The sequence below is a fragment of the Pinus tabuliformis genome, chromosome 8 (genome assembly GCF_031772625.1).
Source record: "Pinus tabuliformis cultivar Carrire ecotype Pingquan chromosome 8, CPIR1, whole genome shotgun sequence".
Classification (NCBI taxonomy): Eukaryota; Viridiplantae; Streptophyta; class Pinopsida; order Pinales; family Pinaceae; genus Pinus; species Pinus tabuliformis.
In genome coordinates this window covers 36,837,591-36,853,197 of record NC_142294.1, presented here as the reverse complement: position 1 = coordinate 36,853,197, position 15,607 = coordinate 36,837,591, and the positions used below count along the sequence as shown (strand labels likewise).

The following is a 15,607-nucleotide window of genomic DNA, read 5'->3' as shown; positions in this document are numbered from 1 at the left end:
ACAATCCCATGATAAAATCCCACTATTAGTAAGCAAATCATTCTTCTATCCAACATTAAAGCTAACCCCAACCTAAACGAAATTTAATTTAAAGAAAAAACATAAAAATTCAAAATATAATAATCTAAAAATGACTTTTTACCATCAAACCCTTTAAACTAACTCGTTTTATTGTAGTTTAAATAATTAACACTTACGACATAAAAGGTTTGTTTAAACCGACAAACCACATGGCACAAAAATATTCTAAAAAATAAGCTGCAAACACCATATACCATGGACTAATATGTGTGCCATTAACATGGAACCATATTAAACATCTTAAAACCAAAGGCCCATCGCCAAATAATTCTCGATCCTCAATCTGTAAGATCTGATTCTATTTTGAAACGAAACGTGAAGGTTTTCGCCACAAAGTTTAAATACCTGGTGTCTATCACCGTTTCCGGTCTTCAATACTCCTGCTCATTGGTATAAATAATAAAGCCATGGTTTTGTGTCTCAGGTCTTCCATGGGTGGAAATCAATGTCCTATTTGCTTGGAGCCTATAACAGCGGATGCATTTTTGGATCAATGTTTTCGTAAGTTACTCTTGTTTGGTTTCAATTTAATAATTGTAATCACTGCAATTACTTGTGTCTGTAAGCTTTCATACGGTGTCTGCATCAATATTTGAATGTTTAAACAACTTTCTTATCCACCGGAAACAAGGTTTTGTTTCATTCAATGGTCTTTATGCAATTACGTGTGACTGTAAGCTTTCATACAATGTATGTATCAATATTTGAATGTTTAAACTACTCTCTTCACCATTTGAAACAAGGTTTTGTTTGATTGACAGGTCTGTATTGGTTTTACGTGCAAGTGTTTGTGTGATTTACAAATGAAATTCTTTTGGTACATATAATGCATCATTAATTGCAAACTAAAAGTTAGGGCTGTTTCTACTTATGTTTTTGCTGTTGAACTGGGCTCAAAATTAACTCTGCTTATTAGTCACCCGTTATTTCCACTGAGGTTCGCGAGATTTCACTGGCATCTTGCAAATTTTGGATCACATGGTTTGGTTCATAGTAGTCCCGTGATAATTCCTCTTCAACTGACTAGAGCTAGGGACGAGCATCGGAAAACCAATGGGTTCCTGCGTACAATGGGATCACTTCAAAAACAAGAAAACTCTACATTGCAAATTTCTTCTGACAAGGATGGATTCTGTTACCATAAACCTGACCAGGAAACCTGTTTCATTTTTGTTTCTTGGCTCCTGAAACACTGTAGCCCAAATTCTCCTTTCATTCTAGTTTCCTATTCTGTTTCCTGTTTTCCGTCACATGCACAGAGTTGTTTGCACAGAAAAGGTGATGATGTGGGATTGAGTCTGTTACTGCCCAAATTGCAGATAAAGATGAAAGCCTAATCCACAAGCTACAATCTGTGGGAAACCTCTAGGAAGGTCATCACTATCACTTCAACAACCTTATCCTCTGCAACTTTAGGCACTCTCTCCTTCTGCCCAAGGTGGTTATTTCCTATTAGAATTACTAAGACCAAGCAATGAAGCACAAAGTGACATTGAATTTAGCCTTAGTAAAACGAGTTTGGAGTTTTTTAGGAAAGTGATGGAGGGACATTAAGATCAGTGGCAAGTCTAACTATGACAAAGGAGTCAAGTTGAATCATGGCAAATGAGGTCAGGAAAAGAACCATCCAGGGAGTTGGCTTATTTCCTTCAAAGATTAGCGTTTGAGACTAGCACCCAAAGGTAGAGTAATCCCTCACCCAAATGGATCGTGAATGAACTTCAAGGCCTACAAGAAGGGGTTTTAATGGAAGAGAACCTTCACCATCTGAAATCAACTATGACTCGATAAGATTACTTAATACTTCAGCCAGTGAACCTAAGGAAGAACAAAACATGCTATCAAGTCCTCACCAAATCAACAAAAGAAGAATGAAGACAAACCCTAAGCTTCTCCGCTTCGGTTTGTAGAGAACTTGAAAAAATTCTACCATTAGTCTTACTACACCAAAATAAAACCAAGTAGGAAAAGCTTCAAGGGTTGACAACATTTATCCACTAAGAAAGAACCCTTGACACCATAAATGCTCCAAAAAAGTTATATTTATTAAACTCTAAAAGAGAGAGCTCCCGAGTATTCAACCATGAGAGGACAAATGAGGAAGTGCGGCTGTTCATAATAATATAGATGATGCTAAACTTTCTTTACAGTAAATAATATTATCTCATATGTTTCCTTAGATCTATGCTAAGAAAGACAATTCCAACTAAACAAATCTAACATAACAATAAAATAAAATGGTCAAGCCACATGTACATTGAATAAGATGAAGTAAACCCCCAAAGAGAAGTCCTCTACTCCAAAGAAGGGTGAATGATGCCCATCTAGCTTCCAAAGGCTCTCTAACATGTTGGATGATGTTGTCAATGATGTCAACCTATGGAGTTGACTGGGTTTGACTTTGACTAAAAACACCAGTCATTGATGTCAAATGGTTAATGAACGCTTCTTAGTAATTGTCAGATTACATCAAGTTTGCAGCGACATTATTGGATGGTTGAAAACCCAAGTCCTAGGGTTTGGGTTCCTTGGATTGAGGATGTACCCCGACTTTGTCGAGGGTTTTTAAAGGGTCAAAACATTGAGTTTGGTTTGGATATCCATGTCATTGGATTCTCCTCGTCGAGATCTTTCCAGTGGTATGTGGTACGCCCCGAGGTTCCTCCTGATTTGAGAGATAATTGAGTTTGAAGGTAAAAACCCCAGTTTCTTGGCTAAAACCCCAAGGGGTGGTGACTTGGCATATTTGATTGGTTATGGGCATAAAAATCAAGTCTATGTGTTCCACATCATCTCTCATGGAGAAATGATTTTAAGGATGGATATCAAACCATTTTGTGCTCACAAGAAGGGTCCTTCATTAATTAAATATGAAGGATTCTTTACTTTAGACATAAGTTGATTATTAAATGATGAATATTTGATAGTCAACTCTCAAAGTAAACTCCTATTCTCATCCAATGTTCACTTAGAAGGCCCTTCTCTAATTTATAAAAACATTCCTATACTAATCTACCTAAGCCTAAGCCTAATTCTAGAGCTGCGGTCCTCCTAACTTAGTTTAAAAAGATATACTTGAATATTTTAATGCACTATGGCCTACATTTCATGAAGCTCTTCCAGCGCCTAACACTTGGAAGCCCTCTCTAAGCCTAACAAAACACTATAAAAAGGGACCTAGTCTAATATCCAAACATAACATTCTCAATACACAAACATATCATTTGAAATTTTCGGTCAGCCTGATCTTATCTCTAAAGTGTGCGGACTATCTGAGGGAAGATTTAGATTCTTGAGGCAAGGGACAACAAAGCTAGGGCATCAAAATCTCTCGGGTAAGGATCATTGGTTCTTGTGTGGTTTGTTTGGATTAGGACTGTGCATTGACAAGACCTTGGCACTTAGGAAGCTATTGTATTTTGCATTCTCCTTGTTGGTTAGCATAGTGTATACCACATAAATCTTGTAATACATTTGGATCACTGTGAGTCTGTGACGCATTGAGAATTGTGACCGGATCTACAACATACCATGTGAAAAAACCATTAGGCCAAAAACCATGCACAAAATCATGAGTAGGTCTGCCCACCATCTTTGGTTCCTCCCACCATCCTTGGGTCCACGTAACTATTATTGGGTTCGCATGATTTTTTTCCTGCAGCGCTGCCCCAGACCCTGTGTAGGGGGCTACTGCCCCCCGTGACCTCCCCGCTGCACCCGACGCAATGTAACAATGCGTGGAGCTAGTTGTGGAAAAGATATAACACACCCAACACAATACATATAGATGATGCTAAACTTCCTTTACAATAAATAATATTATCTCATGTGTTTCCTTAGATCTAGACTAAGAAAGATAATTCCCACTAAACAATCTAACATAACAATAAAATAAAAGTGGTCAAGCCACATGTACATTGAATAAGATGAAGTAAACCCCCAAAGAGAGGTCCTCTCCTCCAAAGAAGGGTGAATGATGCCCATCTAGCTTCCAAAGTCTCTCTAGAGTCTAACATTTGTAGATGCTCTGTGAACCTCCCCAAGGTGCAAATCGATCCTCCTAAGATTTCTCCAAAGTGGTTAAATGGGCCTCCAAGGTCAAAAATATCCTTAAAGTTATGCACAAAATCCTTGAAAGGAGACAACTCCTCCAAAACAACTCTATAGAAATGTGGTATAATGCTCAATAACCTTCAAAGCAAGCCATTAATTTAATGGCCATGCCCAGATGACATGTTAAGGCACCTCCGTGAAGCTTGGAAGTCACCCTCAAAGTCATAAAATAGGTTGTAAAATACTCAACAACCATAGTGATGTCCAAATGCATTATATCAACCCCTCAAGTTCAGTTCATTAGTTTCACAAGGCATCAAAGTAATGTCCAAATCACCATAAGTGCTGTTAAAATTGGCAACTAGGGCCAAATTCTAGCTTAGGACAGCTCATATGATGGAGATGATTATTGCATTGGGTTCCTCTTTTCGAGATGCCCAGTTTTGATATAAAGATCATCTCATTCTGACAAATAGAAATGGAATTTTGAATTTATTCTATCTCATGCACAAATTTTCAAGGTCTGCCTTAGTCAAATGTAGGCTCATGAAGCCCAATAGATGTGTCTCCTCACCCTCAAGGAAGTGTATAAATAGGAGTGACCTCTATCTCATTTGGACATCACTCATCACATCTCTCTCTCTCCTTTCTTGATTGGTTCGTACAACTTGGAGGCAACCTTCTCTACTTCGCACGTGTGAAAGGAGGATGAATTTCTGGGTTTGTTTGTTGGCTGAATTTCAGGAAAACAGAACAACGTTGACATGGGTGCCTTTGACCAGTGTTGACTTCGTTCATGTGGGCAAAATTTGTTGATTTGGGGTAGCATCGGATGTGCTCTAGCCACGAAAATTGGTGGAGAGGCTAAGGCACATGAGATCTCCAATACCCAGAAAGTGTTTGGGTAGATTCTAAACAGTTTGGGAGATATTAAAATAATTAATATTTTTAATGGAGTCCCTAAGTCTAAACTTAGGGAAAATAAAATATTAATATGTATTAATATAAAATTGTGTTAGAATGGTCCAAAAGTCATGGATCAAGCCAGATCTAATCTTAGCCGTTGATTAGGGACTTAATTTCGGTCGTTGATTTGTCAATGAGAAAAGTATAAGAGGAGGCTTGACGGTCACTTGGAGAACACACCAAGAGATCAAGATTTCGACTTTCTGGGGTTGGGTTTGTTGAGAAATTTGAGAGAGTGATTGGAGTTGCAGCTGAGGGGCAGTGAATACAAAAGTAGAGAGGCAGAGATAGCACTGGGAGGATCAACGCAGTAGCCGGAGAGAGGGACGCAGAAGCAGCCAAGGGTTCATGCAAAGGCAGCCAGGAGCTGCGCAGTGCCTCAGAGGGCCAGCGTGGGTGACGCAAAGGGCCAGAGGGCTGACGCAGTGCCTCCAAAGGTTGACGCAGGCCAAGCAAGAGTGACGTTGGGCTAACGCTGGGCCAGAGAGAGGCTAATGCAGTCCCTAGAGGCTGACACTGGGGTTTTGTGGGGCAGATTGGAGCTGTGGAGCTGCCGGAGTGTTTATCTGGGGTTTCAGTCGGAATATTTGCTTCCAAGTAGAGAGGTACTACTGCTGAGATTTTTCTCTGTTGGGTGAGCTAGATTTGGCACCCATATTGTATTATGAAACTGCTTAATAAACCAAACCCTTAGATAGCTGCACCGGTTTTCCCGCATTGGGTTTTTCGGGGATATTAGTACAAAAACAACAGTGTCACTTGTGTGCTTGTTTCTATTTCCTTCAGTTGATGATCTGTAATGTGTTGAGCATGTACTTGTATTTATTTCCAGTATTTACATGGTAAATAACTTGTTAATTAACATAACAAGTAGGTAGGAATAAATTAGTAAAGTGCATGAAGGGTTTCTAACGTGTCAGACTTAGAAATTCCAACAAAATTCCGATTTTTGGAGGCCGCATTTATTGGCACAGTTTTCAAGGAGTTTGGGACAAGTTGATCGAGTTGAGTTCAACATTGATTGCAAAATTTACAGCAAGGTTTTCTCTCTCCTTTGACTAGTTTGACCAATCTATTTTGGGCTGAGTTTCACCCTCTTGGAAGGCCAAATTTATCTGTTGTTGATCGAGCTGCTTGGAGGACATTTTGAAGCTGCTTTGACCACCATTGACTTTCTAGTTAGGGTTGCAATTGACTACTGATTTGACAGGACTGTTTTGGGCAAGTTAATTTGATATTTGTACTCTCTTTCTCTCTGCTGAACTATTGAAGAATAATAAGAAGATTTGATCAAAGGGTTTCCATACATTGGGGGTTTTCCCTGACATCTGCCATATCTTGTGTCCTCTTGTCTTGGCTTGTCTTTTGCACATGTTTTTATGTTCTATCTGTATTTGTTATCAATGTTGCTAAGTTAATGTGATTGCTACTGGATATAATTGAAAATTGGCATTGGGCTGCTAAAGGAACATTGAAGTAAATTGTGCTAAAGCATAGAACATACCATTGTTATCTAAAATTAACACCACATCATCCCTTCAAGCAATGCTCCTTCCAAAGGTGACCCATCCATGTCATCAAGATACCCCACGGCTGCCAAACATATGTTGGCCCTCCATACAAGTACAAATCAGCTCCCAAATGACCAATCAAGAGAGCATTCAAGAGGACTCTACGTGTGTTAATTTTAGGTATGTTCTATGCTTAGAGCAATTTATTTCAATTTTCACAGTTAGCTCCATATCTTTTCCAGATTAGCAATCACATCAGCATTAAAGTAAACTGCAGATAGAACATAAACATAAATCGCAGAAGACAAGCTAAGACAAGAAGACACAAGATGTGGCGCTAGCTAGGGACAAACCCCAATGTGGGGAAACCATTGATCAATTCTTCTTATATGTTGATCAATAGTTCAACACAGAGAGAGAGATAGTACGTTTACAACAGAAGTCAACACTTTGACTTTTCTAGATAAGAGCATAGATCATCCCTAAGAAGATGATACATGACATCAGTTGAAGACATGCTGCTTCAACTAATTCTCCAAGGTGACTCCTTCACCTATCGTCGAGCTGCATTTCGTCATCATGCTGCACCTCACCACGCTGCACCATGCTGCACGCATCATCACTATGCTGCATCTCATCACGCTTCATTAATCATGATTGTACCCATCACTGTGCTACATTATGTGCCATTGCTGCACCATGTTGCCATCCTGACCTATGTGTTGGTTGCACCTTGCTTGCTTGTTGTCCCTAGCATGCTAGTTGTCCTTTGCATGCTAACTGTAACATCGCATGTTTGGTGTATTTGCTTCTAAGTACCATACAACTGTCCCAATGTTAGTTGTCCCTTGCATGCTGCTCTCCTTCGGAGACAGATGCTCCGGCTGTTTCGGCAGTTCCCGATAGTTCTGGTAGTTCTCGCTGTTCCCGGCAGTTCCGGCTGTTCCTGAGAGTTCCGACAGTTCTCGACAGTTCTGACAGTTCTGACTTTTCCGGCCGTTCCGGCTTCTTCGGCAGTTCTGGTTTTTCCGGCAGTTCTGGCTTTTTTGGATTTTTTGGCAGTTCTGGCTTTTTTGGCAGTTCCGGCTTTTTCGGCTTTGCCGAATTTTCCGGCAGTTATAGCAATTTCGATTTTTCGGCTTTTCTAGCAGTTCCGACTTTCTGCCCTCTGGATTAGGGTAGCGTTATCCCTTAGGATCTCTCCTCCTACTAAAACCTAAAGACAAGTAGAGAGAGGAAGAGATCCCAAGTGTGTTTAAATGACTTGAAGGCCACCTCTATTTATACTAAAACGTTGAGCACATGTGGGGTTTATTTGGTTGCTGGCCAACCTTGACAAATTGTCCCATAACACAAATAAATTCATAACTCCATGAATACTTATCGGAATTAGATGATCTTTAGATCAATCCTACACCTCTCGATGTGAGGGATCCAAGAAAAATATCAGTTGCCATAAATAAGATGACCCACATGGAGTTTTGCCCTAGTTGCCCATTTTAACACTCCCTCTCAACTAGGGAGGACTCCTTCCGCTGATCCATATGTCTGACTGTACTATCTCTGCCATCAGTGCCCTGCACTACTCTGCTCTGATCTGCTGAACTCTGCTCTGCTGAAGCATGAAGAAGAAGAATTGATCGAGAATGTTTCATACCATTCTCTACTGACCCGAAGTCAGTTTTATTGATCCCAGATCGATATCACAAGAGAGTGTCTCAAACCATTGATACTGATCCCAGATTAGTTTCATTGATCCTAGATCAATGTCACAAGAGAGTGTCTCAAACCACTCATATTGATCCCAAATCAATTTCATTGATCCTAGATTAATGTCACAAGAGAGTGTCTCAAACCACTCATACTGATCCCAGATCAGTTTCATTGATCCCAGATCAATGGAGGTCATCCTAGCATAGGGAGTACGGTAGATGCAACGATGCGTCCATTGATAGAACTACTATGGTCCCTATCCTTATTTCCCTGCTCATTAATAAGATGAGAGGTACTTCCCATGAGTCCCATACTGCATGGGTAGGATGCCTCGACAGGAGAACTAATCATCCTGTCCACAGGAGAACGAATCATCTTGTCAGTGGATGCCACGGAGAACTAATCATCTCGGCCCACAGGAGAACTAATCATCCTATTCCACAGTTGCCACGGAGAACAAATCATCCTGGCCCACAGGAGAACTAATCATCCTATTCCACAGTCGCCATGGAGAACAAATCATCCTAGTCCATAGGAGAACTAATCATCCTGTTCCACAGTTGCGACGGGAGAACTAATCATCCCGGCCCACAGGAGAACTAATCATCCTGTTCTACAGTTGCCACGGGAGAACTAATCATCCCGGCCCACAGAAGAACTAATCATCTTGTTCCACAGTTGCCATGGGAGAACTAATCATCCTGACCCATAGAAGAACTAATCATCCTGTTCATAACACACCACCAAGGGAGGGGGGTCACCCTGTGGTCGTATGTTGCTCTAGTAAGTACCCCAAGCCCCCCAGAGCTCCCAGAGCTCAATGCACGCAACATGTAGGACCCTTATAAGAAGGTATCTCAACAACTCCAAGTTGTTTAGGAAAGTCACAGATTTGACCTTTCCTCGGGGCTTTGACAAAATGTCTGCGGCCTGTACATCAGTCTCAATGCGATGGAGTCTCCTCGCTCATCAACTTACCATATCGCAAATAAGGCAGTATCTGATGTCTATCTACTGGAGCAATCATCGAATATGGGATTCCTCAATAATCGAATCCCCCCTCTAGTTGTCACAGAGAATCACAGTGGTATTCATCATGTGTACAAAGAGCTCACTTAAGAGCTTCTCCAACCATGCAGCTTCACACGAGATCATACTCGTAGCTATGTATTCGGTCTTGGCGGTGCTTATAGCAACCGACTTCTGCTTCCTGCTCATCCATGATATCAAAGCAGAATCCAAAGAGAACCAACACTGAGAAGTGCTCTAGTGATCCTCCACACTGCCTGCCCAGTCAACATTTGAATAATCATGCAGTTTCATATTTTCGGCAGTGTATCTCAATCCATGAGAGATTGTGCCCCGAAGATATCTCAGAAGATTCTTGGCACCAATCCAGTGAGGCTCAACCAAATATGAGCTCACCATGCTAACTGCAAAACATATGTCCGGACGGAAGTTCACCAAGAACATCAATGCGAATGAGTTTATGAAACTCAGAGGCATTTCCCAAATCTGGTCCGACATCACTACCATATAACTTCTGAAAGTTAAGATCCTCGAGGTAGTCACAGGCTTGCAGTTTATCATTCCACATTCGGAATCCAACTCCCTCTTACTTCTGCAAATGAGAGGGTTTGCACCTGTCAGAAATAGGTCGTCCTCATAAGGTGCTAGTATGAGAGGTCTATCATCCACAACCTTCGGGTAATGGTTTGGATCGGTTTCACTCCTAGTGAATCTCAGCTTCATCAGATAGCTATCAATCCTCTCATACTACGCCCGGGGTGTTTTGCTTCAAGCCATAGAGGGCTTTCTTCCACCTGTATACATGAGATTCCTAATCATGAATCTCAAACTCCTCGGGTTGTTCCAAACTTGTGGACCTGCTGCATGAGGGGAATGGTCCCCTTATAAGATTTTCCTTCAGTACATCTCAGACATGTACCTTCATGCTCTACTTGAATTCAGGCATCCCTATTACTATTTGACTCACATCAGGTAGGGCCCCATAGGTAGACCTCCGGTGTTATAGATGCGATATGTCAATTGACATGATCCCCAGTGGACCATCCTGCAACTTGATACAAATTGCCAACCCTGAACCCATGAGAAAAAGCATCTTTGAAATTTATATTTTTTTTAACTTGTACCTTTCCATTGATGAATGCCACCCTGAAACCTTTGACTTCCATTTCCGAGATGGACACCAGGTTCTTCTTGCGATCAGGTACATAAAAGAGATTTTGTAAATGAATCGAGTTACCCTTATTCAATTGAGAGCTAACATTCCCTACACCCTTTTCGGGATAGGTGGCATCGACTCCAAGTATAATCCCACGATTGTTTCCATCCCTACCAAATTAGAGAGTGCACCCATCTATCCGATGAAGTGCCTTGAAGCACTACAATCTATAAGCCAGATTCCCAAAGAATCTGAAGGGGAGGGCCAACACAAGATGGTGCTTCTTTATCTTATCAGAAACAACTTTTGATTCTTCATACCTGGGGTTCCTTGCTTTCTATGAAGAGTCGACCATTTCCTTGATGACCTGCATTACCTGTCATTCCTTTGATCATTGAAGATGTCCCTGGAATGATTGCTATCATCATCAAGTGATGTGTCCCTGCTATCCGGACACTCCTTCGCATAATGGCCGAACTAGTTATCTACCTTTCCTTCCACCCTGAGATCCGGTCTTCCAATGAAGTGATCTTTAGGTAGGCCATATTTCGCTGCGCCATTCTGATAATATTCTCTGCTTCGACTTCACCCTTGGTGAATTTGAAGAGGGATGAGGAATCCACTGATCCTTTTGTCCTTTCCCAACTGTTTTCGGTGATTGCTCTTTCACTCTTTCTTGGGCATTGTCTTCACCTCACCTTTGATACCATGTTAATTTTAGGTATGTTTTATGCTTAGAGCAATTTATTTCAATTTTCATAGTTAGCTCCATATCTTTTCCAGATTAGCAATCACATCAGCATTAAAGTAAACTGCAGATAGAACATAAACATAAATCGCAGAAGACAAGCCAAGACAAGAAGACACAAGATGTGGCACTAGCCAGGGACAAACCCCAATGTGGGGAAACCCTTGATCAATTCTTCTTATATGTTCTTCAATAGTTCAGCAGAGAGAGAGATAGTACGTTTACAACAGAAGTCAACACTTTGACTTATCTAGATAAGAGCATAGATGATCTCTAAGAAGATGATACATGAGATCAGTTGAAGACATGCTGCTTCAACTAATTCTCCAAGGTGACTCCTTCACTTATCGTTGAGTTGCATTTCGTCATCATGCTGCACCTCATTGCGCTACACCATGCTGCACCCATCATCACTATGCTGCATCTCATCACGCTTCATTAATCATGACTGTACCCATTACTGTACTGCATTATGTGCCATTGCTGCACCATGTTGCCATCCTGACATATGTGTTGGTTGCACCTTGCTTGCTTGTTGTTCTTAGCATGCTTGCTGTTGCATGCTAGTTGTCCCTTGCATGCTAGCTGTAACATTGCATGCTTGGTGTATTTGCGGCTAAGCACCATACAACTGTCCCAATGTCAGTTAGTTGTCCCTTGCGTGCTGCTCTCCTTCGGAGACAGATGCTCCGGGTGTTTCGGCAGTTCCCGGCAGTTCTGGATGTTCTCGGGAGTCCCGACAGTTTCGACTGTTCCCGACAGTTCCCTGCAGTTCCGGTAGTTCTCAACAGTTCCGGCAGTTCCGACTTTTCCAGCAGTTTCGGATTTTTCAGCAGTTTCGGCAGTTCCGGCTTTTCCGACAGTTCTGACTTTTTCGGCTTTTCTGGCAGTTTCAACTTTTCTGACATTTCCGGCTTTTTCGACAGTTTCGACAATTCCGGCTTTTCCGGCTTTTCCGGTAGTTCCGACTTTTCTGGCATTTCCGGCTTTTCCGGCAGTTCTAGCTTTTCTGACAGTTTCGGCAGTTCTGACAGTTTCGGCTTTTCCGGCAATTCCGAGAGTTTCGTCTTTTCCAGCAGTTCCGGCTTTCTGCCCTCTGGATCAGGGTAGCGTTATCCCTTAGGATCTCTCCTCCTACTAAAACCCAAAGACGAGTAGAGAGAGGAAGAGATCCCAAGTGTGTTGAAATGACTTGAAGGACACCTCTATTTATAGTAAAATGTTGAGCACATGTGGGGTTTATTTGGTTGCTGGCCGACCTTGATGAATTGTCCCATAACACAAATAAATTCATAACTCCATGAATACTTATCGGAATCGGATGATCTTTAGATCAATCCTGCACCTCTTGATGAGAAGGATCCAAGAAAAATATTAGCTGCCATAAATAAGATGACCCACATGGAGTTTGGCCCTAGTTGTTCATTTTAACAACGTGGCATGTTAGGAAGAGGTCCACGTTTGCACAAAAGGCCCAAAATTGCTATGAAAGTGTTACCAATGCTTCAGGATAGGTGGGTTTCCTTGATAAGTATTAATTGCCTTGAAAAATGTGAGAATGCCCAAAATCAAGAATGAAGCCAATTACCCAAGAAGTATCCTCCCATGTTATCAAAACCTCTTGCTCATCAAATCTCAAAATATATGTCAATACCCCTGCCAAAAGAGGGGTAGCTGTGAAAATTCCAATATGGAAATCCTATTGCAACAACTAGTATTATTTCTCCTAATTGTTAATTAATTTAACAATTTATTTGCTACAACAAATATCGAAACAAACGCACTGCAACCTTCACAAATAAAATTCTGTGGAAAAATAAAATGCTGGAAGCTGAGAAATGCTAGCACACACTCATAAAATATAACACAATTATTTTTGGACAAAAGTCCTTAGAAAAACCCTACTTGGGAAAACCGGTGCAGCAACTGAGGGTTTTATTATTATGCAACATTGAGAAATTTCGAGTACAACTGGATGTCGAAATCTGGCAATCCTACAGAGAAAATTATTGGCAAAAATCTAGTGAGGAATTTCCTCACCCTACAGGCAAACTCCGACACAATCTGCCTTCAGAAAACTCGGCCCTTTGACCCTCTACATCAGCCTCTGTGCTACACTGTGCAGTCTGCTTGACGTAAAGCCTTTGACTGGTCTCTGATGAATTCGTTCTGCCTTCTGCGGGCTGGGAAAATGCTTCTCTTGCACTCTGGGACTCCTTCCTGGCCTCTCGAACTAAAGACATCTTTCCCTCTCAGCAAATCGAACATGCCTCTAGAAGCTACTGCGCAGTCCATGCGTCAGCTTCTTTGTGGTTCTTCTGCCTCTCTGCAAATGCACTCATTGGATCGGAATACTTTCTCGAGCCTCATATCTCTTCCCCTCACAAATTGCTTCGATCTCTATCTCTCTCTGGCAACTGACTGTTGCTACTCTAGAAATTGATCTGCCAAGAAATCAAACTTCTGGTACTCTCAGATGTCTTCTTCAAGTGCCCATCGAATTCCTCTTATAATCCACTGTTAGAGCTCCAACGGCCAAGATTAAAACTTAATCGATGGCTAGGATCATCTTGGAATTGATCTGTGTGAGTTTCTAGATGATTCTCACCTTGACTTAATTAATATTGATTAATTAACCAAATTTCCTAAGTTTAGACTTAGGAAACATTAAAAAAGTTGGTTAATAATCTAATTAAGTCACTTCTAGGTGGAATTTCTAAAAACGATTTATGGGTCTTGGAGATCGCATGTATTCTAGTTTCCCCACAAAATTTCGTGGCTAGAACACATCTGATGGTACAAAAACTAACAGTAACAGAGTCTATTTAGTTCCTGGTTGTTACAACTCTACAGTGAGTAATTGATTTCAGTCAACATACCAATGGTCCCACTTAGCAGGACTGAAGTTAGATAACTTTATCACTCCTGCAGTGTAACACACCACCTTGTTTATATATATATATAATTTTTGTTTTCTTTTTTCTTTTGTCGTAGCCCAAATTCAGTTTACTGGTATTAATGTTATATAAGTTCAATGCTCAAGCACTGCTACAGGGATGATCTTAGCCCAAATGCAATTAGCACTAAACCGTCTTGAGAATGACGATAGACAGCAGTGTCAACTCGCAGCCCTAGTTTCGTATCTTCATGTGTTGATTGCTTTATAGAATAGTGTAATAATCCGTTTGAGAATGTCAACAAGCGCACTAAGATTGCAAGCAAATGTCACAACAACATTGTTAGGCTTTTTAGATAGACGAGATTGAAACATGTGCAAATTTTGAGAGTTAGGAATTTGCTGCTCCTTCCATATATAATCCCAACTAAAATGTCTTTGATCCTGTAATTGCAAGATTGGAGATCATTCAATTACCTTCATTTTCTTGGTAATGTCTAGTAGATACTTAAACACTGAGAGTTAATGTAAATGCCTGTATCACGGTAACACAACTACAAGATTTTCATATGTGTATTCCCTTCTGAATCTTCACCCCTCCCCTAAAAAAATGTTTCTCACCTAATTCCTGGATCATTGCTTTTACAATTTGGCCCATTAGTATTCCATTGTGCTCTTTGTCTCCCATCCTAGTTCTAAACTGAACAGTTACATTTATTTTCTTGAATTTCAACTAATTTTCTTCTTATGTTCATTTACTTTTGTCTTTTCATTGTTCAATGCTGGTATCTTACAATTGGATTTGAGACGTATTAAAATACTTCACAGACCAAAAACACTACACGGAGTGCAAGGATATCCAACACCTCACAATGAATCATGCTCTTGCAGAAGTTCAGTTAAACTCCTTTGTAGCTGGAAATTTTGATATCTGAAAACACCACTTTCAATCACATCACAGGTTCATCCAGTTTTGGGGCATGACTGTAAACCAGTCATTCTACAAATAAACCTTTTATTGAGGAACAAATGCATCTAATGTGACCTCCAATATTCAATGAACTTGCATCAAAAGATAGCCCTTGAGATAAACACAGATATCCTGGTATAAGCAAAGATAGCCAATCATTTCTGCAGCCTATCCACAGGTTTTATAAATCAACTCATATAGCGAAATCTAGTTGTTAGCTATAACCTAATGCATGGTCAAATATAGGAGGGGGGGTCAAGGTGTATCTAATGACGACGACATATGATGTCTACAGGTCATGAGGTCTTGAACTGGCTGATAAGCGTTGAGTCACATTTGAATCTGAAGCAACTCAAATTACGCACATTAATCCTAATGAAACTATTGTAAATCTTTGCTTTCCTCTATGCGACACAATTGCAGGCTCGATTTTTGTAAACGGAATGAGTAGTAGACTACCATTGCTTGTTGGCTATTTAAAAGC

General features: G+C 40.7%; 1 protein-coding gene across 4 annotated transcripts in view; it reads left to right on the top strand.

Moving 5' to 3' along the window:
• The first annotated feature begins 251 nt into the window (after nt 1–251).
• LOC149234007 (RING/U-box superfamily protein) overlaps nt 252–15,607 on the top strand; it is a 125,415-nt gene continuing 110,059 nt past the window's right edge. For 2 of the 4 annotated variants that reach the window (XM_089371705.1, XM_089371708.1), the window contains exon 1: nt 409–582. In XM_089371705.1, coding sequence (XP_089227831.1) covers nt 489–582 — 94 coding nt within the window. In that variant the 5' untranslated portion in view covers nt 409–488. The other 2 variants (XM_089371707.1, XM_089371706.1) reach the window with 2 other exon arrangements.